The sequence below is a fragment of the Pelodiscus sinensis genome, chromosome 1 (assembly GCF_052426305.1).
Source record: "Pelodiscus sinensis isolate ZL-2025 chromosome 1, ASM5242630v1, whole genome shotgun sequence".
In the NCBI taxonomy this organism is placed as follows: Eukaryota; Metazoa; Chordata; order Testudines; family Trionychidae; genus Pelodiscus; species Pelodiscus sinensis.
The window spans coordinates 354,523,796-354,545,517 of NC_143052.1; the positions used below are offsets into that span (position 1 = coordinate 354,523,796).

Consider the following 21,722-nt stretch of genomic DNA (forward strand, 5'->3'; position numbering starts at 1 on the left):
TAATTCGAACTAGGTAAGCCTCATTCTACGCGGACTAACGCCTGTGTAGCCACTTAATTCTAACTAGTGGGAGGCTAGCCCTTCCCAGATTGCCCTGGTGGCCACTCTGGGCCAAACCAGGGAAACTTTTCTGCCCCCTCCCGGCCCCGGAGCCCTTAAAGGGGCACAGTCTGGCTATGGTGCTTGTGCCAGGTGGAAGCCTGCCAGCACCCAGCCAGCAGACCCTGCACCTGCCATGGCATGAGCCAGCCACCCGCTGTCACCCAGCCCTCCACCTCCTCCCAAGACCAGGAGCCTGCCTGGGGCTGTAAGAGGCGGGTGCCCTCCTGGTCTAGTGCAGAGATCGTGGACCTCATCCAGGTTTGGGGGGAGGCCTCCAACGTCCACAACCTCTGCACTAGGCACAGGAAAGTGGCCGTCTAGGGCAGGATAGCTGCCAGCCTGGCCACCAAAGGCCAAATGCGAACCCAGGAGCAGATTTGCATGAAAATCAAGTTGGTCCAGTGAGACCCCAACCCTGAGCCCTGAGCTTAGAACATAAGAACATCAGAACGGCCGTCCTGGGTCAGACCAAAGGTCCATCTAGCCCAGTAGCCTGACTGCCGACAGCGGCCAACAGCAGGTACCCCGGAGGGGATGGACCGAAGACAATGACCAAGCGATTTGTCTCATGCCATCCATCGCTCACTTTCCACAAACAGAGGCCAGGGACACCGTTCCTACCCCCTGGCTAATAGCACTCCATGGACCCAACCTACATGACTTTATCTAACTTCTCTTTAAACTCTTTTATAGTTCTAGCCTTCACAGCCTCCTGTGGCAAGGAGTTCCACAGGTTGACTACACGCTGTGTGAAGAAGAACTTTCTTTTATTAGTTTTAAACCTGCTACCCATTCATTTCATTTGGTGTCCTCTAGTCCTTCTATAATGGGAACGAATGAAGAACTTTTTTTTATTCACCCTCTCAACCCCACTCATGCTTTTGTAGACCTCTATCATATCCCCCCTCAGTCTCCTCTTTTCTAAGCTGAGAAGTCCCAGTCTCTTTAGCCTCTCTTCATATGGGACATGTTCCAAACTCTTAATCGCTGTAGTTGCCCTTTTCTGAACCCTTTCAAAGGCCAAAATATCTTTTCTGATATTTGATACACAGTACTGAAGATATGGCGGACCATAGTTTGATACTTCCCCTCCTCCTTCTTCCCCTGGCTTCCCCCTTCCAGCTCCCTCCTCCCAGGTTTCCCCCTCCCCTCTCCCACCCTCTCTCTTTCCCTCTCTCACCTCCTTTTCCCAGTCTCCCCAGAGGTTAATCCCCCCCCCCCAGTTTTGTTCAATAAAGAGAGTTTCTATTTCTGAATACACGTGTCCTTTATTTTGTACATCAGAAAGGGGGGCTAGGAAGGGGTAAGTGGAAGGAGGTGAGGGAGGAATAGGGCACGAGCCCCCAGTGGGGAGGACTGGGGTGGCTCTGCAGGATCCTCGGGGTGGAAGCTCTCCTGCAGGGCCTCCTGGATCCTGACAGCCCCCCGATTGACCCCCCCAGATGGCAGCCTGCGGCAAGTGCAGCCGGGCTGATGGCCGAGTGCTGTGCTGTGATGTGCCGAGTGAAGACACTCAGGGCACTCCAAGCCAGGACTGCTTTGCTGTCCCTCATCGAGGTAGACAAGCAAGCGGGGAACCCCTGAGACCTGTCTGTCCGGGGTGGGGGTCGGGTCCCTTTAAGCACAGCCCTCGGCTAGCCTGAAACAGCCGCTCTACACTCTAAGTCCTAACCTGATGTCCTGCCGGCACTGCTTCCGGCCAGCCTTAACTTCGGTTCAGGGTCCACTCAGTGTGGACATGCTAGTTCGAATTAGCAAAACGCTAATTCAAATTAGTTTTTAGTTCCAGATGCACTAGTTCGAATTAGCTTAGTTCAAATTAACTAATTTGAATTAAGTTAGTTTGAATTAGTGCTGTAGTGTAGACGGACCCTCAGTGACTAGTCGCCAAGAGGCTCAAGGATCCAGCCCCATGTTCTCGGTGTCCCCCAAAACTCTGAAGCCAGGAGGGGAGGGGATGGATCAACCCACAGCAGCCCTGTTCTGTTCTCCCCCCTGTATCTGTGGCACAGGCCACTGCTGGAGCCAGGAGCCAGGACGAGATGAACCATTGGTCTGACCCAGCTCAGCCCGTTCTCGGTGCTCCTGGGACATTTCGTCTCCTCTAAGGCCCTGCAGGAATCAGCCTCTTCCCTCATTGGCAAAACTTCCCTCTAGTGCAGCACAAACATGGCTCTCACCCAGATCTTGCACAAAAGGGATTTTTTTGTGCGAAAAGGCCCCATCTACACTATTGTTTTTATGCAAAAACCTCTTGCGCAAAAAGCATCGGCAGCGATATGTAAATGACAGTGCAACAAATGCTAATGACTGAGCACTTCATTAGCATACTCTCTGCGGACAAACACGTAGGCTGTGTCTAGACTGGCAAGTTTTTCCGCAAAATCATCTGCTTTTGCGGAAAAACTTGCCAGCTGTCTACACTGGCCGCTTGAATTTCAGCAAAAGCACTGACGATCTCATGTAAGATTGTCAGTGCTTTTCCGGAAATACTATGCTGTTCCTGTTCGGGCAAAAGCCTTTTTCCGAAAGACTTTTGCGCAAAAGGGCCAGTGTAAACAGCACAGTACTGTTTTCTGCAAAAAAGCCCCGATTGCGAAAATGGCGATCGGGGCTTTTTTGCAGAAAACCGCGTCTAGATTGGCCACGGACGCTTTTCCGCAAAAAGTTCTTTTTCGGAAAAGCGTCCTGCCAATCTAGACGCGCTTTTCCAAAAATGCTTTTAACAGAAAACTTTTCCGTTAAAAGCATTTTTGGAAAATCATGCCAGTGTAGACGTAGCCGTACAGTGTAGATGTAGCCAGTGAGAGAGGGTGGCTGAGGCAATATCTTTTATTGCACCTATTTCTGTTTGTGAAAGCGCCAAGCTTTCAAGCGAACACGGTGGACATCCATAGTGAAGAGTTAAAATGCCTTTACAGTTCACATGAAATCTTGACTTTGATTTTCTGCTGCCTCCTTTAGCTCGGTAGGAAGCATTTGCTGCCCCAACCATAAAACAACTTGATCACCGCTTTCAGGATCTTATTTGTGTTCACCCCATAAATGATGGGGTTTAACATGGGGGGAAAGAGCATGTGGCTGTTGGCCAGGAGGCTGAGAATAAAACCAGGGATGATATGGGCATATTGGTGGGCAAAATGGGAAAAAATAGTCGACATGTAAAATGTCAGGATGACACAGAGGTGGGAGCTGCAGGTGTGAAGAGCCTTCAGCCGGGAGCCCTTGAAAGGCAGCCGGAAGATGGCCTGGAGGATCATCACATAAGACACAGCAATGACAGCAGCATCCACACCGAATGTTAAAATAGCCACTGCTACGCCGTACCAGAAGTTGATTGTAACATCGTCGCAGGCCAGCCGGGCAACGGCCCATTCCAGACAATAGATGTGAGGCAGGAGGTTGTTTCGACAGAACTTCAGCCGTGTCACGAGAAAGACGTAAGGAAAAAAGACGCCGACGCTCCTTGTGAGAACCGCCAGCCCGATCTTCCCGATCACAGGCTTGGTGAGCAGGGTGGTGTATCTCAGGGGGTCGCAGATGGCAACGTACCGATCAAACGCCATGGCCACCAGGATGCCCGACTCAGAGAAAAGACTGACAGAGATGAAGAATATCTGTGTGAGGCAGGCAGCAAAAGAAATTTCCCCTGCTCTGAACCAGAACAGGGCCAGCATCTTGGGCACTGTGGTGGTGGATAACAGCAGATCAGCAGTGGCCAGCATGGAGAGGAAAAGGTACATGGGCTCATGGAGGCTTCGTTCTGTCGCTATGATGTAGAGGAGCAGAGAGTTCCCCAGAAGCGCCGCAACGTACATCAGACAGAAGGGGGTGGCGAGCCAGATGTGAGACTCCTGTGTACCCGGGTTTCCAATCAGGATGAAGATAACAGAGCCAAAAACACTGTGATTGTCGGCTGGCATCACGCACCATCCCTTGGAGCTTCTTATTCCGCTTCTAGGAGCTAAAAGCAAGAGAGAAAATCAGTGAGACCTGGAGGGGCAGCCGGGACCGGACTGTTTGGGGACAGAATCAGAGACCCCAGCAAACCTCCCTGGTGTGACTATGGACCACACACAGTCTTGTGCTATGGAACATCCCCATCCCCACAGAGGGCAGATGGGGGGGGTGTGTCTGGCCCTGGAGTTGGTGTCCACAGCAGAATCGCCGGGAGCTCCTTGCTCCCAGTGCAGCCACATAGCACACCCACAGGGCAACACAACAAAGTTCTATTGTTTTACATTCCTCTTGTTCTCAGTAGCCCACCTTAATGCAGAGATTACACTGCTCTACAGCCAAAATGCTTCTGAAATAAATGTAGTCAAACGTTACTAATTCTGGGTCACTGAGAACGAAAATGAGGCTTAAAATTGTTGATTAGCTCTTGTTTTCAAGATACGCTATTGGGTCAGTATATACAACCTTGACTTGCGAATGGCGGAGGACAAGTGAGTTATAAAGGGAAGGGATCTCAATTTAAACCAGAAATGACTAAAATACAGCTGTGACTGGATCTATGAATAAATCTATGACTGGGTTTGGACAGTACTTGCTTTTTAGGCAAAACAATGAATGATGCAATCTGAAGCTGGTATTGCATCATACATGATATGAATTGCATCATGTTAGTCCTAGAAGCCATGGATGATGCAATCATAATGAAGCTTACATCACTGTGCTGAACAAATTGCCCTATGTCAGCTCTAGAAATCATACAGTGTCGTTCTCTCTTATTTGTCAGTGTTTGATTTTGCAAAGGGACACATTTCTGTTTAGGCAAAGTGAGCAGAGATGCCTCGTACTTGTGTGAACAGTGCAGATAACTTCTGCTATGTTTGTGGTGAAGTGACTTTTGCATCACAAAAGCGCAGTATAACCACTATGGTTAAGAAAGCCTATCACCTTTATTTTGGCTGCAAAATTGGAGATCAGGACAAGAGGCGGGCCCCACACATATGCTGCAACACTTGTGCAGGTCTGCCGGTTCCTGATGCACCAGAATCATTCTCACTTGAGTCAGACGAGGAAGAGGAAGAGGATGCACCATGAAGTTATCCCCAACATTCTCCAAAAACTTCCTGGACTGCCGTATTGGTCTCCCAACAGATGGCAGAGCAGTTAAAGTCCCCCATGAGAACTAAGGCCTGTGATCTGGAAGCTTCACTTACTTTTGCAATTGTTGTACAGACATTCATCTCCATCTGAGGTGCCTTATTAATATTTTGTACTAAATGTGCTGATTTACTGCTTAATATTCACAGTTGTCCTCAAGCAGGTGCATTGTTTTTCCCTGATGAGCACTCTGCTTTACCCAGCGTTCCTAGCGTAGCTTTTACCGAGCTTTTCCTTGTTAGTTTGGTATGATCCCAACTTTGAAAATCTTTTAGAAGCACAAAGTTTAACAGCCACAACTTCCCTTTCACATCACACAGAAGTGCATAACGATGAGCCAAAATACATTTAAATTGGAAGTTCCTGAAAAAAAAACCCACCCTGGAATGGTGTCGGGGGGAGAGTCAGAGCGAGGAGAGGGCGATGAAAAACAACTTAAAAAAGATGGCAACAAGAACGGAGCCAAGAGAGATGAACTCTAGATGGTTATCTTACAGCACAGGCAACGCCAGCAAGTTCAGCCAACTGAGAAAGACCAGGCAGGTAATCTGAACTAGTCTGCAGAAATATTCGAGGAAGGCGTCTCAGAGGGTTCACTGTGTTAGTCCGTATCTGCAAAACCAGTTGGGATCCTGCTCTCCCCAGCTTTTGAGGTTCTAAAAGGACAATAGGCAGTGTTACTTGCTGGCTACGTCTACACTGGCATGATTTTCCGGAAATGCTTTTAACGGAAAAGTTTTCCGTTAACAGCATTTTTGGAAAAGTGCATCTAGATCGGCAGGAAGCTTTTCCGCCAAAGAACTTTTTGCAGAAAAGCGTCCATGGCCAATCTAAACGCGCTTTTCTGCAAAAAAGCCCCAATCTCCATTTTCGCCATCGGGGCTTTTTTGCGGAAAACAAATCTCTGCTGTCTACACTGGCCCTTTTGCGCAAAAGTTTTTCGGAAAAAGACTTTTTCCCAAACGGGAGCAGCATAGTATTTCCGCAAAAGCACTGACAATCTTACATGAGATCGTCAGTGCTTTTGCGGAAATTCAAGCGGCCAGTGTAGACAGCTGGCAAGTTTTTCCGCAAAAGCAGATGATTTTGCGGAAAAACTTGCCAGTCTAGACACAGCCGCTCTGACCCTGAATTTGTTCCTCAATGCCTCAATGACTGTGCCTGGCCCTTTTTGCCTGCCGTGAAGTCTTACTGGGTAATTCCATGTGTTAATGCAGCAATGCTATTTCATTTCAGTTTTTCACTTTGAAATTCTCTCCCCTGTGACGGAGTTACTGCTCCTGCCTCTTACCATGCTCCTGAGAATGTCCCATTTATTCCTGGTTTTGCTGTGTCCGTTCAGTTGTTTGCTGCCTTTTTCTTCCATGCCCTGTTCTGACAGTACCTATCTAGCTTCAAGTGAAGTTTGAACAGAAGTGGCTTTTTATCCGATTTTTGCACTTGCACTGCAGTGGATCATGTTTCAAATTTCAGTTTTGTTGGGGCCAAGTTTTCCTATTTCTGTCCCCATTCCCCAGGCACAGGATGGCTACCTGCAGCCTGCTGGTGACCACAGATATTTATAATAGAGGACAAAACATCTTTTTTTTAATCAATTCTGAGGGTTTTGCCAGTGTTTTATTCCCGTGCTTGCTGTCTGAGCCAGGAGAGCAGGAGCATCGCAGGGGTCAGGTTCTGTCTGTCTGTCTGTATGTTGTGTTAAGCATTTCACAGGCAGGGTTGTAATTTAGAGTAGTCAACAGTACCAAGCTACATTCACTGCCCTAGCCTTGCAAATTCCATGCCATGATTCTTCCTCATTTTATTTTTTAATTTTATCTGCACCTCTTCTGCAGGCAATCTGGTATGTCCATACTGTATCAAACTCTGAGAGGATTAATAGGGAAAGCTTATGGGGGGTTCCTAATACGTAGATTTCTGCTGTTACACCACTATTCCTAACTACAACCACATTCCTCACTCCAAGTCCAGGCTGAACATTCCCAGGCCCATCAGAAGAGACCAGAAACAGCTGGATGCTGGTTGAGCATCTGTTCCCCACCGAGCCCAGGGACAGGCTGACCCGCCGAGAGACACGGGCAGGGCGGGAGGGATGGGCAGAGATGTCCAACAGGCACCAGGCCACGGACCGCTCCCAGCTCCCTCAGAGGGGAAGTGTGTAGCTAGGTCTCTGCCTCATGGACAGTAGTACCAGACGAGCGCCTGCCGACCCTGCATTTGCTCCAGGTCTCCTGGGCTGGCTGGGGGTGCAGAGCAGGGGCAGCACAGACAGAGACCAGCCCCTCAGCCCAGCCTCCATCACACCTCCCCACACAGCACGGACCTGTGCTGGGTAGCGACATGGCGCGGGGGGGGGGGGGGGATAATTCCACCTTCCCGTGGGACGTGGGGACACCAGTCCCAGCCCCTGTGCACACACGGCTCCCCCCACTCGGGCTGGAGGATTAACTCCTTCACTGCCCCTCCACGCAGGGCCAGGGGCGTTTGCTCAGGGCCAGGGGCTGCCGTGCTGCCCTGCAGTGCGAGGGAGGCAGCCCCGTTCCAGCCAACCCCCCTTCCCACATTTCCTAGAGGCCAGGGGTTTCCAGCCGCCCCGGGGCAGATCCCTGCCCTGCCCAGGACTCACCAGGCTCCTGCCCCGGCCGGGATGAGCGATCGCTGCCTGGACACAGGGAGCTGCAGGGCTGGGGAAGCCGCACTACCCAGGGCTGAGGGACAGGGGTGTTTATACAGCAGCCCTGGGAATCCCAGCGGGGGCTCGGAGCCAGCAGGGAGCCCCCGGGACCTGGCCTCTGAGACTGACTTAGGTGGGAAACAGTAGCAGAGAATTAACCCTTTCCCCTCCCTGGCTGTGTCTGAGCCTGGCTCCTGTTGTACACTAGTTAAAGGCCCTTGTGACACTGAAACTCCCGACAAAGTGTGGCCTTGTGTTTCCAATCAGCTCCAGACTGAGAACTCAGAAACTCTCAGCACCACACACACGTCTGAGGGAGTCTTGTCCCGTACATGGCTCACGCAAAGTGCTGGCAAACAGCATGAAGCTGACTCAGATTCACAATGCAAACCTTCTGCCAGGTAAACCCAGGAGCAGCCAGGGCCACATTCAGTATCCAGGGGCGCCTCCCCATCCATCCAACATGGAACACGTAGTAACCTGGGAAATTCACACCCCACCCCTGGGTGCCTGGGAGATTCAGGGCCTCCTCTCCGGCAAGCCCTGAGTCTGAGCGTAGAAAAGAAGCGTTTAGCAAAGGGAGGGTATGTCTACACTACAGCGTTATTTCAAAATATCTTATTTTGAAATCGTTAATTTGAAATCAGTTATTTCGAAATAACGCGTCTACCCACAAAATGCATTTCGAAATAGTGCGTCCACACTGAGTGGACACTGAATCACATTTAAGGCTGGCCAACACCAATTCCAGCAGGGTACCAGTTACTTTGTGTGGCTGCTGCCTGAGGCTATCTGAGGCCTGTGCTTAAAGAGACCCCCCAGACAGCCAGTTCTCAGCTTTCCCTGCTTGCTTGCCTACCTCAATGAGGGACAGCAAAGCAGTTTGTCTCTGTGTGCTCTGGCTGTCCTCACTCGGGACACCACAGCACTCTGCAACATGGAGCCAGAGCTGCCCCTGGGCACTCTGGTGCTTCTTGTGGACACGTTGCTGTGAGCCTGGCTGCCATCCGGGAGGTCCATCGGGGGGCTGTCAGTGTCCAGGAGGCCCTGTGGGAGAGCTTCCACCCTGAGGAGCACTAAGAGCCTCCTTGGTCTGCCCCACTGGGGACTTGTCCCCATTCCTCCCTCACGTCCTTCCACTTACCCCTCCCTAGTCCCCACTTCCTGATGTCAAATAAAATACATGTATTTTCATGAACACAAACTCTCTTTATTTAACTGGGGGACAAGGGGAGATGAAACTCTGGTGAGACTGGGGAAAGGAGGTGGGAGAGGGGAGAAGAGAGGGTGGGAGAGGGGAGGGGGAAACCTGGGAGGAGGGAGCTAGAAGGGGGAATCAAGGGGAAGAAGGGGAGGAGAAGCTCAGGGCTCAGGGTTGGGGGGGTCTCACCAGACCAACTCGATTGTCATGCAAAGCAGCTCCTGGGTTCACATGTTGCCTTTGGTGGCCAGGCTGGCAGCTCTCCTGCCCTAGACGGCCACGTTCCTCCAACTAGTGCAGAGATCATGGACGTTGGGGGCATCCCCCCCAAACCTGAATAAGGTCCATGATTTCCCCCCTGGACCAAGAAGGCGCCCGCTTTCTCCGGGCCCTGGCAGGCTCCTGGCAGCTGGCAGACTGTCTACAGATCTGGTCACCCCATCAAAACCAAGATAGATTAGGTTTGGAAAAAGTACAGAAAGGGCCACCGGAATGATTGGGGTAAGGAACAGCTGGCATATGAGGCGAGATTAACAAGGCTGGGGATTCAGCTTGGAAGAGTGGGTATGTTAGATGTCTAGCAAATCATGAATGGCATGGAAAAACAGAAATCCCTTCCCTCACACGACACATGACGATCACCCGATGAAATTGACAGGCAGCAGATTTAAGACAAACAAAGCACGTGCTTTCTTCCATCATCCACGGGGATGGTGGACAGCCCCAGACTATAACAGGGATCCATTATGAGCATAATAAGTTGAAGGAGGGTCGGTCTGTCTGACTGGGCTACTAGCCAGAAAGGGCCGGGACGGTGTCCCTAGCCTGTTTGCCAGAAGCTGTGAATGGGGCACAGAAGATGGATCATTGGTGGTTGCAACCAACAATGATCCATCTTCTGTTTATGCTTTCTGAAGTGCCTGGCATTGGCCACTGTCGGCAGACGGGACACTGGGCTGGGCAGACCTTTGGTCTGACCTAGTCTGCCCATTCTTATATTCTTATAAAGCTCCCAAATGGATCTGCCCCTCCGGTGCCTGCGTCCAGCCCTGAGACCCTGCAAATCAGCATCTACCTGGGGAGCCGTTTGCCTGGAGCGCAGGGACTGGAGGGAGCGAACCAGGGATTGCTCTGGAACCGTCCTGTGGACAAGGGCTGGGGGTGCAGGGCCCACCTCCAGCATCTCTCTTTCTGCTGAGTCCCCGTTGCCAATGGGAGAGCCATGCCGCCTCCCCACCCCACCACCAGCACAGGGAGGGGCGGGTGTGAGTACACCCCAGCATCCGCTGCCCAGGGCACAGGGAGGGAGGAGGGCACCAACTCGGACCCTTCCAGCCTGGAGCATGGAATGAGGATTCTACGTCCTGCTTTTCTGCTCATGGCGGCTGCTCTTTCCATCTGGCTGCAGATGAAGTCCGTGGGCTTTAGGCTTGTCATGACCATGAGGGCTAGCCAGCAGCCTGGGAACTAAGGGGTTAACCTTACCTACGCCAGGTAGATTCAGCCAATAGGAATGCAGGTAGGAATTTCAAACTAGGACAAAGGAATGTTTGGGTTTCTCCCTCCTTTGTCCTGGGCTGTTTCTCTCCAGCTACTGAGAGAAGATAGGTAGATAAGGCTTTGAGGTAGTTTTGCTGGCCTCCACTTCTGCATTTATTGTGCCAGAGTGCGGAAGGAGCCATGACATGGTGGCAGCAGTGGGATTATTTTGAGACCCCAGGCTTTTGAAAAGGACACAGCTTTTTCTTTTGGGTTGCAAGCTTTGCAAGGTTTTTTTTCTTTCTTTTGTTTTCCGTGCTGCCTTGGGGAGGAGCAGACGGAAGGTTACCCTTAAGCCAGACACAGACCATCTTACCCAAACAGTTGGTTTTGTTCTAGCTTTTGGGGTAACTGGCTAGCTAGGGTAGTTAAGGCACGATGTCCAGCTCTAGGACAGATTCATACCCCAAGGAGGGGGTAGGAGTAAGATATAGCTGCCCTCCTCTCCCCTCACCAATGCCTTCTTTGTGGGAAGCTGCCTGTAAGGCAGCTCGCAGACCTCTAACTCAGAAAGAAGTGGAGTTTCTCCTACGGATGGAGGAGAAATGCGCCCAACGAGAGGCTGAGGAGAAGCGCGCTGAACAAGAACATCTGGCGAGGCTAGCTAAAATAGAAGCCAAGGAGAAGCGCGCCGAAAAAGAACATCTGGAGAAGCTAGCAGCAATACAGGCCAAGATAGAGGAAATAAAGGCCGAGACCAGGTGAACAGAAGTGGAAACACAGGAGAGGATTGCTAACGCGAAGGCCCCATCAACGGACCATCCTGCTCCTATGAATGTTCCAGTCTCTGTTCAACATCCCAAGGAACTCCAGTCCCAGAGAGTGGAAGAACAATAGAGACTGTATCCTCCCAGGAGTTCAGAGTATAACTGTGTGGGGATGGGGTGTGATTATGACAGGGCTAATATGTATAATCAGGCTAATACTCTAACCCAGTGGTCCCCAACCATTTGGGGATGCCGGGCGCCAGGGAGCGTGGCCGTTCGCCCGCCGGGCGCCCGGGGGGGCAGGGCCCCCCCGAGCGGGGCCCCCCCCATAGCCGCATTCCCGGGGCCGGCGCCGGCGCTCTCTCCCCTCCCTCCCCCATGCGCCGCGGGCAGTCAATCCGTCACCGTGCGCCATGCGCCCGGGGCCGGCTCCGGCACCGCGCATGTGCTACGTGCCCGGGGCCAGGCCAGCCCTGAGCACTTGGCGGGCGCAGACAAATGCCCCCGCGGGCACCGTGTTGGGGACCACAGCTCTAACCCAACCCCAGAACATACATAAGTGTAAATCTTCTGTGTTGCCTGTAGATAACAGGGAGGTTTGTAAAGGGGGTGAGTGTGATTCTGGGAAGTTATCTGTGGCTAGCCAGTCCTATGGGGAGCCAGGTAAAAGTTTCTCTAAGGCTACGTCTACACTGGCATGATTTTGTGCAAAAACTCTTCCAGAAGAGAGCGTCTACGCTGGCATGTGCTTTTGCGCAAGAGCATCCTTGCCAGTGTAGACACTCTCTTGCGTAAGAAAGCTCCAATGGCCATTTTAACCACAGGGCTTTCTTGCGCAAGAAATTCATGTTGCCTGTCTGCACTGGCCTCTTGCGCAAGAACAGTTCCTCAAGAGGGCTTATTCCTGAGCGGGAGCATCATAGTTCTTGTGCAAGAAGCCCTGATTTCACACATTCGAACGTCAGTGTTCTTGTGCAAGAACTCGCGACCAGTGTAGACAGGCAGCCAGTTTTTGCGCAAAAGCAGCCACGTTTGCGCAAGATCGCACCAATGTAGACACAGCCTTGCAATGTTTGCCTGAGGGAGAGAGCTGTGTGTCTAAGAGTAAGGTCTCTGCACGTCTCCTTGGAGCCTCAGAGGTGAGGCTGGAATCAGAAACGGGGCAGGAAGGGCCCAGTAATCATGGAAGTGTTTCTCTGGGGCTGTCTGGAGTGGCTGGCCAAAATGGGGTTTTAGTGGAGGAAAAAGATCAAGTTCTGGAGGGTGAGGAGTTGGTGGCTGGTGAGGTTTGTCAAATTGAACGTGCACAAGCTGAAAGCGATTTACTTGAGGGAGCAGAGTGTGAGCAACCTCTGTGCGTGGAGCCTGGCAGTTTGGCTGCGGGAGGGGCAGTATGCCTGAGGGGGAAGGGTTTCTGGGTTTCTTCCCACTTCTTTGTCTGCAGGAGGTGCCTTTCAGCCTGGAATGGCTGATCACAGGGCTGCGGGTCCAGATTTAGTTCAGCTGTGGACCCACAGCTGAAGCCCAGAAAGGGGAGGAGCCTAGGTTTGTATCAGCTGGGGACAGTGGTGCTGTAACTGGGGTGGGCCCAGCCAGTATCATGTCAGGAACTCAGGGATCACACCAGTCTGGTGCTTGTGTGTTGCCTGTTGCTGGTGTGTTGCTGGAAGGGAGAGTGACTCTGTGTGATCAGGGTACGATCCTGGCCAGGACACCTGGGCTACATCTAGACAGGCATGATTTTCCAGAAATGCTTTGAACGGAAAAGTTTTCCATTAAAAGCATTTTCGGAAAAGCGCGTCTAGATTGGCAGGACGCTTTTCCGCAAAAGCATTTTTTGCGGAAAAGCATCCGTGGTCAATCTAGACGCGCTTCTCCACAAAAAAGCCCCGACCACCATTTTCGCCATCGGGGCTTTTTTGCGGAAAATAAATCTCTGCTGTCTACACTGGCCCTTTTGCACAAAAGTCTTTCGGAAAAAGACTTTTGCCCAAATGGGAGCAGCATAGTATTTCTGCAAAAGCACTGACAATCTTACAGGAGATCATCAGTGCTTTTGCGGAAGTTCAAGCAGCCAGTGTAGAGAGCTGGCAAGTTTTTCCAGAAAAGCAGCTGATTTTGCGGAAAAACTTGCCAGTCTAGACACAGCCCAGGGGAAATGATGGCTCAGCAGGTTGTTGTGTTCGAAGGGGGTAAAAGTGACTTGGGGTTAGAAAGATCCAATGTGGACAAGGGTGAGGAAGTTGCAGAGGGATTGGAGATGGTTTCACATAGAGTGGAGACAGCCAGGGAGGTGAAACAGCCCTCTGGTGACCAAGTGGCTGTGTTTGACCAGCTTGCTGGGGAGTGTGTGTGGCTGAAACATGAATGGTTCCAGTCTGGTTCTGTGAGTGGACAAGGAATCTGGAAGTCTACCTGGCTAGTTCACCTAGACCCTGTATCTGAGAGGCAGTGGCCCACCTGGAAAACTAGATGGAAAGCAGAAGGGTGCCAGCGCCAGATTAATGTCTGGACTGCATGCTTCATGATTAGCTATGGGGAGCAAGGAAATTCTATAGCTATTGTGGGCAGGGGAGACACACCCAGCCAGCCCTTTGTCTTTGGGAGAGGGAGGTCTGAATTTGAACACATAGGGCAAGGGGGAGGGGCAAGACATGTATTTGCCCAGGAAGGCTGCAGCTTTTTAAATCTGGAAGCCCAAAATGGTCAGAGTTTGGGTTCCTTCCCATTGCTGATGTCAACTGTTGTAACCACTAAACTGCTGTTGCAAAGAACTGTAAAAATGTCCAATGTGCATGATTTTGTGCAAGGGCCCTAGAAACAGTTAAGAAATGTACCCAAGGACACACTATGTTCAAAAGCCTTGTGACACTGGCATTTCACTGTTAACACTTGTAATGAGTGTTGGAGCAACTCAGCTGAGATGGTGCGTTCCAAAATTGGTGTGCTGTGTGGAAAGGGAAACTGAGGCTGACGCTAAAGACTGTGAAGCGAGAAGTTTGTACTAGCCATCCTGTATCAAGCACTCACTCGGTGACTGATGTATGACAAGTGTTCTCATTAACAAGCTTACTCTTAATTTTTTCTTTCTTTTATTTGTGTCTCTTTAGAGTTTAGATTCGAAAGGATTGGCGCAGCGTGATCTTGTGGGTAAGATCTAAAATGAAAAGTGGGCTGGAACTGTGGCTGAGTCCTTTGGCCCAGGAGGATCTGTTTGGAGCTGGTGAGTGTGGGTTTTATAACCTCTCACCTGTGCGTGAGGCCTAAGTCTGAGTGTGGCACAGGAAAGCTGGGTTGCCTGAGGGGTTTTGCTGGGGAGGCTTCCTGCTGGCCAGGTTGGCAGCTGACGTGCTCAGTGTAACTGGCGGCGTGCCTTAGAAAAGGACCCCAGTTGAGGGCGATATGTAGCCCTGGTTTTAAGCAATTCTCCCTGAGCTGGCGCCATGATGCACAGAGCCTGGTCAGTTGAGCTTTAGATCAGGGCCCCAGCTGTTCTAAATTTGATTTGAGGCTGAGAGTTTGGTTGGTAAAAGGGGCAGTTGAAATGAGACAACAACATGAGGCCTTGGCAAAAGTAACACTGCAAGAAATATACTTAGGACTCTCTCTGTAGATCTGTCGTGGTACTACACAGATGTGGAAGCATTTTGTTTACTTTTCATGTATTTCAATGGTCTAGTAAGGCGTGCATGTACTTATTTACTGTTTTATCTCAGACCTCCAAGAAGAAATCACAGCCAGTGCGGCCGGAAGCTGTCCAGCACCATCTGCGATTTGGGGGGGCATGTCATGATCATGAGGGTTAGCCAGCAGCCTGGGAATTAAGGGGTTAACCTTATCTAGGTCAGGTACATTCAGCCAATAGAAACGTAGGTAGGAATTTCAAACTAGGACAAAGCCATGTTTGGTTTCTCCCTCCTTTGTCTCTGGGGCAGTGTCTCTCCAGCTACTCGGGGACACAGACAGGTTTTATTGCTTTATGGTTTGGGATCTGATGTCTGTGCACTTTTTAAAAATGTTTTTGCTTTCCTTTCTAACTAAGTTCTAGGTCCATGATGGAGTTTCCCCCTGAGTATTACTTTTGACTTTTCCATCTAGTCATAATGCTTGTAACATGAACATTGTGGTGATAATAAAAGTTCTTTCTCCTTTTTTTTTTTTTTTTTGGTAACCTGGTATTGATTAATTGTTGTGTCCTGGTTTGTACTTTAGGGGTGAGATATCCCAAATAGTCTCTCCCCGGTTTCTTTATTATTACTTGGAACTAGCTCAGATCACACCTAGTAACCTAGGAAATCACACCCCACCCCTGAGTACCTGGCACTTCTGCACTTGTGGGGTCAGAGTGGGGAAGGAGCCATGACAAGGCCTTACACTATGGCTCCAGAAAAGGGCCGTATCCTCACACTTACAATATCTTCATCGATGATTTAGAAAATGGCATGGATAGGTCATTTATAAAGTTTGTGGAAAGTACCAAGCTGACAGGGGTTGGCAGTGCTTGGGAGGACAGGGTCATAATTGAAAATGACCTGGACAAACTGGAGAAATGCTCTGAGGTAAACAGGATGAAATTCAATAATTCAGGGACTCAGCTCAGTCGCACAGATACAACATGGAAATGGCTGCCCAGGGAGGAGAACAGCAGAAAGGGATCTGGGGTCACAGTTTACAAAAGCAGGGGGCAGGGGACTGGGCTTGGTGACCTCTCGAGGTCCCTTCCACTTCTCGTCTTCTGTGATTCTATGAAAAGAGAAATTGAGTCAACTGTGTGACACTGTTGCAAGACAAGCAGACATCCTTCTGGCGTGTCTGAGCACGAGTGTTGTGAGACACGAGAAGTGATTCTTCCCCTCTGGTTAGGTCTCACCTAGAGGACTGTGTTCAGTTCTGGGTAGCACGTCCCAGGAGAGATGCGGAGAAACTGGAAAAAGTGCAGAGAAGTGCAACACAAACAGGACCTATCTGGGAAGATTGAAAAAAAAAAGGGTTTTGTTTAGATTAGTAAAGGGAAGACGGAGAGGGGACGTGATGACACATATCTGGTACTTGAAATGTTCCTAGAAAAAGAGGGAGAAAAAATCTCTCTCTCAGCCTCTGGTGACTGACCAAGCAGCAAGGGAGGTTTAGGAAACACTTCCTGCATCTCAGGGGGGTTAACACCTAGAGTAAATTGCCTAGAGAGGTTGCAAAATCCCTGTCATTGGATATTCTGCAGAGCAGGTTAGACAAACACCTGTCAGGGATGGTCTCAGGAGCAGCTAGTCCTGCTCTGAATGCAAAGAACTGGGGGTCTGTCTACACTAGCCCCCTAGTTCGAACTAGGGTGGTAATGTAGGCAACCGGAGTTGCAAATGAAGCCCGGAATTTGAATTTCCTGGGCTTCATTTGCATATTGCCGGGCGCCGCCATTTTTAAATGTCCGCTAGTGCGGACTCCGTGCCCCACGGCTACACGCGGCACGGACTAGGTAGTTGGGATTAGGCTTCCTATTCCGAGCTACCGTTACTCCTCGTTCCACGACAGGTTCATATTGACAACAGTCCCATAGTTCCAATGAAAACCCGGTGTTCGTTGTCATGTCTGAGGGCATTTTCTGTTGCCTCCGTTAGCCCTTCAGGGACATTCGTCTGTAGCTTCGATAAAACAAGATCGTGCGTTTCAGGATCTCCTTTGATTGTGGATTTGCCCTCTGTGTCTGTTGTGTTAGTGTGTGCACTGCGTGGATTGTGGATTTCCCCCGTGTCTGTTGTGTTAGTGTGTGCATTGCGTGGATTGTGGATTTCCCCCGTGTCTGTTGTGTTAGTGTGTGCACTGCGTGGATTGTGGGTTTGCCCCCTGTGTCTGTTGTGTTAGTGTGTGCACTGCGTGGATTGTGGGTTTGCGCCCGTGTCTGTTGTGTTAGTGTGTGCACTGCGTGGATTGTGGATTTGCCCCCGTGTCTGTTGTGTTAGTGTGTGCACCGCATGGATTGTGGGTTTGCGCCCTGTGTCTGTTGTGTTAGTGTGTGCACTGCGTGGATTGTGGATTTGCCCCCGTGTCTGTTGTGTTAGTGTGTGCGCTGCGTGGATTGTGGATTTGCCCCCGTGTCTGTTGTGTTAGTGTGTGCGCTGCGTGGATTGTGGATTTGTCCCCCGTGTCTGTTGTGTTAGTGTGTGCACTGCGTGGATTGTGGATTTGCCCCCGTGTCTGTTGTGTTAGTGTGTGCGCTGCGTGGATTGTGGATTTGTCCCCCGTGTATGTTGTGTTAGTGTGTGTGCTGCGTGGATTGTGGATTTCCCCCGTGTCTGTTGTGTTAGTGTGTGCACTGCGTGGATTGTGGATTTCCCCCGTGTCTGTTGTGTTAGTGTGTGCACTGCGTGGATTGTGGATTTGCCCCTGTGTCTGTTGTGTTAGTGTGTGCACTGCGTGGATTGTGGATTTGACCCCCTGTGTCTGTTGTGTTAGTATGTGCACTGCGTGGATTGTGGATTTGCCCCCTGTGCCTGTGGTGTTAGTGTGTGCGCTGCGTGGATTGTGGATTTGACCCCCTGTGTCTGTTGTGTTAGTGTGTGCACTGCGTGGATTGTGGATTTGACCCCCTGTGTCTGTTGTGTTAGTATGTGCACTGCGTGGATTGTGGATTTGACCCCCTGTGTCTGTTGTGTTAGTGTGTGCGCTGCGTGGATTGGGGAGAGGGAGGCTTTTTGGTTGCAGTTAAATATTTTTGTGCAACTCCATGTGTTAATGCAGCAATGCCGCTTAATTTGAGTTGTTCACTTTGAAATTCTTTTTTACGCTCTTCCCCTGGGACTGATTCACTGATCCTGCCTCCTGCCGTGATCCGGGGACAGGTCTATCTTCCTTCCCATTCTCCTTCTGCCCCCTTACCTGTCCTGCTCTGACAGGCAGCCAGCTAGGGCCCTGTTTAGATTTAGCCGGAAACCGACTTTTTCCCTGGGCTGGCGGTTGCGCTGCACGGACCCTGTTTCACATTTTAATTTTGCAGGGTCCAGTTTCTCCATTGCTCTCCCCATTCCCCAGGCTCAGGGTGGCTCCCTGCAGCCGGCTCTTGCCCACAAACGTTTCTAACGGGACGGAGACATCTGGTTTTGTCGGTTCAGGGAGCTGTCCCCAAGGTGTTATGCTGTCCCCGTGCTTCCTGTCTGTGCAAGGGGAGCAGGATCATTGCAGTGCCCCGTCCCTACTTCAGCTGTTTTAAATTCTTTCTGTGTTCCTGTTCCTTGCCTGCTATTTCTCTGCCACGTTGTGTTAACCATGTCACAGGCAGGGTTGTAGCTTGCAACACCCGATATTACAGAGCTACAGTCTCTGCCCCAGGCTTACAAATTCCACCACATGTTTCCTCTCCGTTGTGTTCCACTCCGAGGGCATTTTCTGCTGCCTTCCTTAACCCTTCAGGGACATTCGTCTGTAGCTTCGATAAAACAAGTGGATCGCGTGTTTCAGGATCGCCTTTGATGTCACCCCGTAAATGATGGGGTCTAGCATGGGGGGAAGGAGCAACTGGCTGTGGGCCAGCAGGTTGAGAATATAACCCGGGATGATGTGCACATATTGGTGTGCGTAGTAGGAGAAAAATGCGGTTGTGTAGAAGATCAGGATGACACTGATGTGGGAGTTGCAGGTGCGCAGGGCCTTGAGCCGGGCGCCCCTGGACGGGAGCCGGAAGACGGCCCTGAGGATCAGCAGGTAAGATGCAGCAATGAGCGCGGTGTCCAACCCATCGGCTAAAATAGCCACAGCGACGCCGTACCAGAAATGGTCTGCGATGTCGTCGCAGGCCAGCTGAGCGACGGCCCATTCCTGGCAATAGGTTTGAGGCAGGAGGTTGGTTCTGCAGAACTTCAGCCGTGTCACGAGAAGGATGTAAGCAAAAGAGATGCCGACACTCCTTGTGAGAACCGCCAGCCCGATCTTCCCGATCACTGGCTTGGAGAGCAGGGTGGTGTATCTCAGGGGGTTGCAGATGGCAACGTACCGATCAAACGCCATGGCCAGCAGGATGCCCGACTCAGAGGTAAAACTGACATAGATGAAGAACATCTGGGTGAGGCAGGCAGCAAAAGAAATTTCCCCTTTTCTGAACCAGAACAAGTCCAGCATCTTGGGCACTGTGGTGGTTGACAACAGCAGATCAGCAGCAGCCAGCATGGAGAGGAAAAGGTACATGGGCTCATGGAGGCTTCGCTCTGTCGCTATGATGAACAGGAGGAGAGTGTTCCCCACGAGAGCAGTAAGGTACATCAGACAGAAGGTGAAGAAGAGCCAGACATAAGATTCCTCTGTACCAGGGATGCCGGTCAGGATGAAGATTTCCGGTGCAAAAAAGGTGTGATTGTCGGCTGGCATCATGCACCGTCCCTTGGATCTTCTATTCCTCTTCCAGCTGCTAACACAGAAGAGAAAATCAGTGAGACCTGGAGGGGCAGCCAGGACTGGACTGTGTTTGGGGACAGAATGAGAGACCCCAGCAAACCTCCCTGGTGTGAGCAGCCTGTCGGGTGGGACCATGCACCAGACTCACTCTCCTGCTACAGAACATCCCACCCCACCGAGGGGAGATGGGGAGGGGGGCTCTGGCCCTGGGGTAAGCAGGGGGCTCTCCTGGTGTTGGTGTCACAGCAGAATCTCCAGCTGCTCCTTGCACCAAAGCAGCCGCACGGCACCTGCCCACAGGCAGCCACTCTGACATGCGGCACTGGGTGCAAGAGCCTGGACAGGCTGCCTAGGTGGAAGGATGCCCTGAAGGGAAGGTGGTGGGACGGGTACTGGCATTTCCTGGGGATACAGCGCTCGCCTGGGGAGGGCAGGCTGGTGGGCCCAAGCCAACCCCCCCAGGAGCAGCGGGAGAGCCGACACACAGCCTGCCCCTGCTGGGCTGCTGCCACCTCTGTGCTCCGGGCGCCCCTGTCCTTGCCATGGTTTGGCTGGCATCCGCGTGGGGGGGTGGTGCACCCTGCCTGGGGAATGGGGGGGGGGGCACCTGCTGGCCACGGCCTGGCCCCTGCAGCAGGAAGAGCAGCTGCCCTGCACACCAGCCTTGCACCCCCACCAGCAGCCACGGGGCTCCCCACGCGCTGCTGGTGGCGGCAGCTGGGGAACTAAGTTCCAGCAGCAGCAGGTCCCCCCAGTGCTGAGGGGAGAGCAGATCATAAGGGGCAATCTCCCCATTTGGAAGAAACAAGCAGGCCCCCAGCAGGAGGGTGAGACGTGGGAGTGTCTCTTGAAAAGCCAGGCAGCGGGTCACCCCATGCACGGAGCTGTGAGCACACGGTGGGGAGCTGGGACCCTGCAACCCGACTTCTTACCCTGCCTCTGAGAGGGGAACGGGGAGTGTTACCTGCTCTGACAAAACCTCAATGTGTGCCCCCCTGTCTGTTGTGTTAGTGTGCGCTGTGTGGATTGTGGGTTTGGCCCCCCGTGTCTGTTGTGTTAGTGTGTGCACTGCGTGGATTGTGGATTTCCCCCGTGTCTGTTGTGTTAGTGTGTGTGCTGCGTGGATTGTGGATTTGGCCCCCGTGTCTGTTGTGTTAGTGTGTGCGCTGTGTGGATTGTGGATTTCCCCCGTGTCTGTTGTGTTAGTGTGTGCGCTGTGTGGATTGTGGATTTCCCCCGTGTCTGTTGTGTTAGTGTGTGCGCCGCGTGGATTGTGGATTTCCCCCGTGTCTGTTGTGTTAGTGTGCGCGCTGCGTGGATTGTGGATTTCCCCCGTGTCTGTTGTGTTAGTGTGTGCGCCGCGTGGATTGTGGATTTCCCCCTGTCTGTTGTGTTAGTGTGTGCGCCGCGTGGATTGTGGATTTCCCCCGTGTCTGTTGTGTTAGTGTGTGCGCTGCGTGTATTGTGGATTTCCCCCGTGTCTGTTGTGTTAGTGTGTGCGCCGCGTGGATTGTGGATTTCCCCCGTGTCTGTTGTGTTAGTGTGTGCGCCGCGTGGATTGTGGATTTCCCCCGTGTCTGTTGTGTTAGTGTGTGCGCTGCGTGTATTGTGGATTTCCCCCGTGTCTGTTGTGTTAGTGTGTGCGCTGTGTGGATTGTGGATTTCCCCCGTGTCTGTTGTGTTAGTGTGTGCGCCGCGTGGATTGTGGATTTCCCCCCTGTCTGTTGTGTTAGTGTGTGCGCCGCGTGGATTGTGGATTTCCCCCCTGTCTGTTGTGTTAGTGTGTGCGCTGCGTGGATTGTGGATTTCCCCCGTGTCTGTTGTGTTAGTGTGTGTGCGCCGCGTGGATTGTGGATTTCCCCCGTGTCTGTTGTGTTAGTGTGTGCGCTGTGTGGATTGTGGATTTCCCCCGTGTCTGTTGTTAGTGTGTGCGCTGCGTGGATTGTGGATTTGGCCCCCGTGTCTGTTGTGTTAGTGTGTGCGCTGTGTGGATTGTGGATTTCCCCCG

At 51.7% G+C, this 21,722-nt stretch overlaps 2 protein-coding genes across 2 annotated transcripts; both read right to left on the minus strand.

Moving 5' to 3' along the window:
- Positions 1-3,061: 3,061 nt before the first annotated feature.
- LOC102445589 (olfactory receptor 52B2-like) lies at positions 3,062-4,025 on the minus strand. The gene has a single exon (XM_006129884.3). It carries the CDS (start codon positions 4,023-4,025, stop codon positions 3,063-3,065), a length of 963 nt encoding a protein of 320 aa, XP_006129946.3. The 3' UTR covers position 3,062.
- Positions 4,026-18,724: 14,699 nt separating this feature from the next.
- On the minus strand, positions 18,725-19,690 carry LOC102445833 (olfactory receptor 52B2-like). The gene has a single exon (XM_006129885.4). The coding sequence runs from the start codon at positions 19,688-19,690 to the stop codon at positions 18,725-18,727; it is 966 nt and encodes a 321-aa protein (XP_006129947.3).
- Between the last annotated feature and the right edge of the window lie 2,032 nt (positions 19,691-21,722).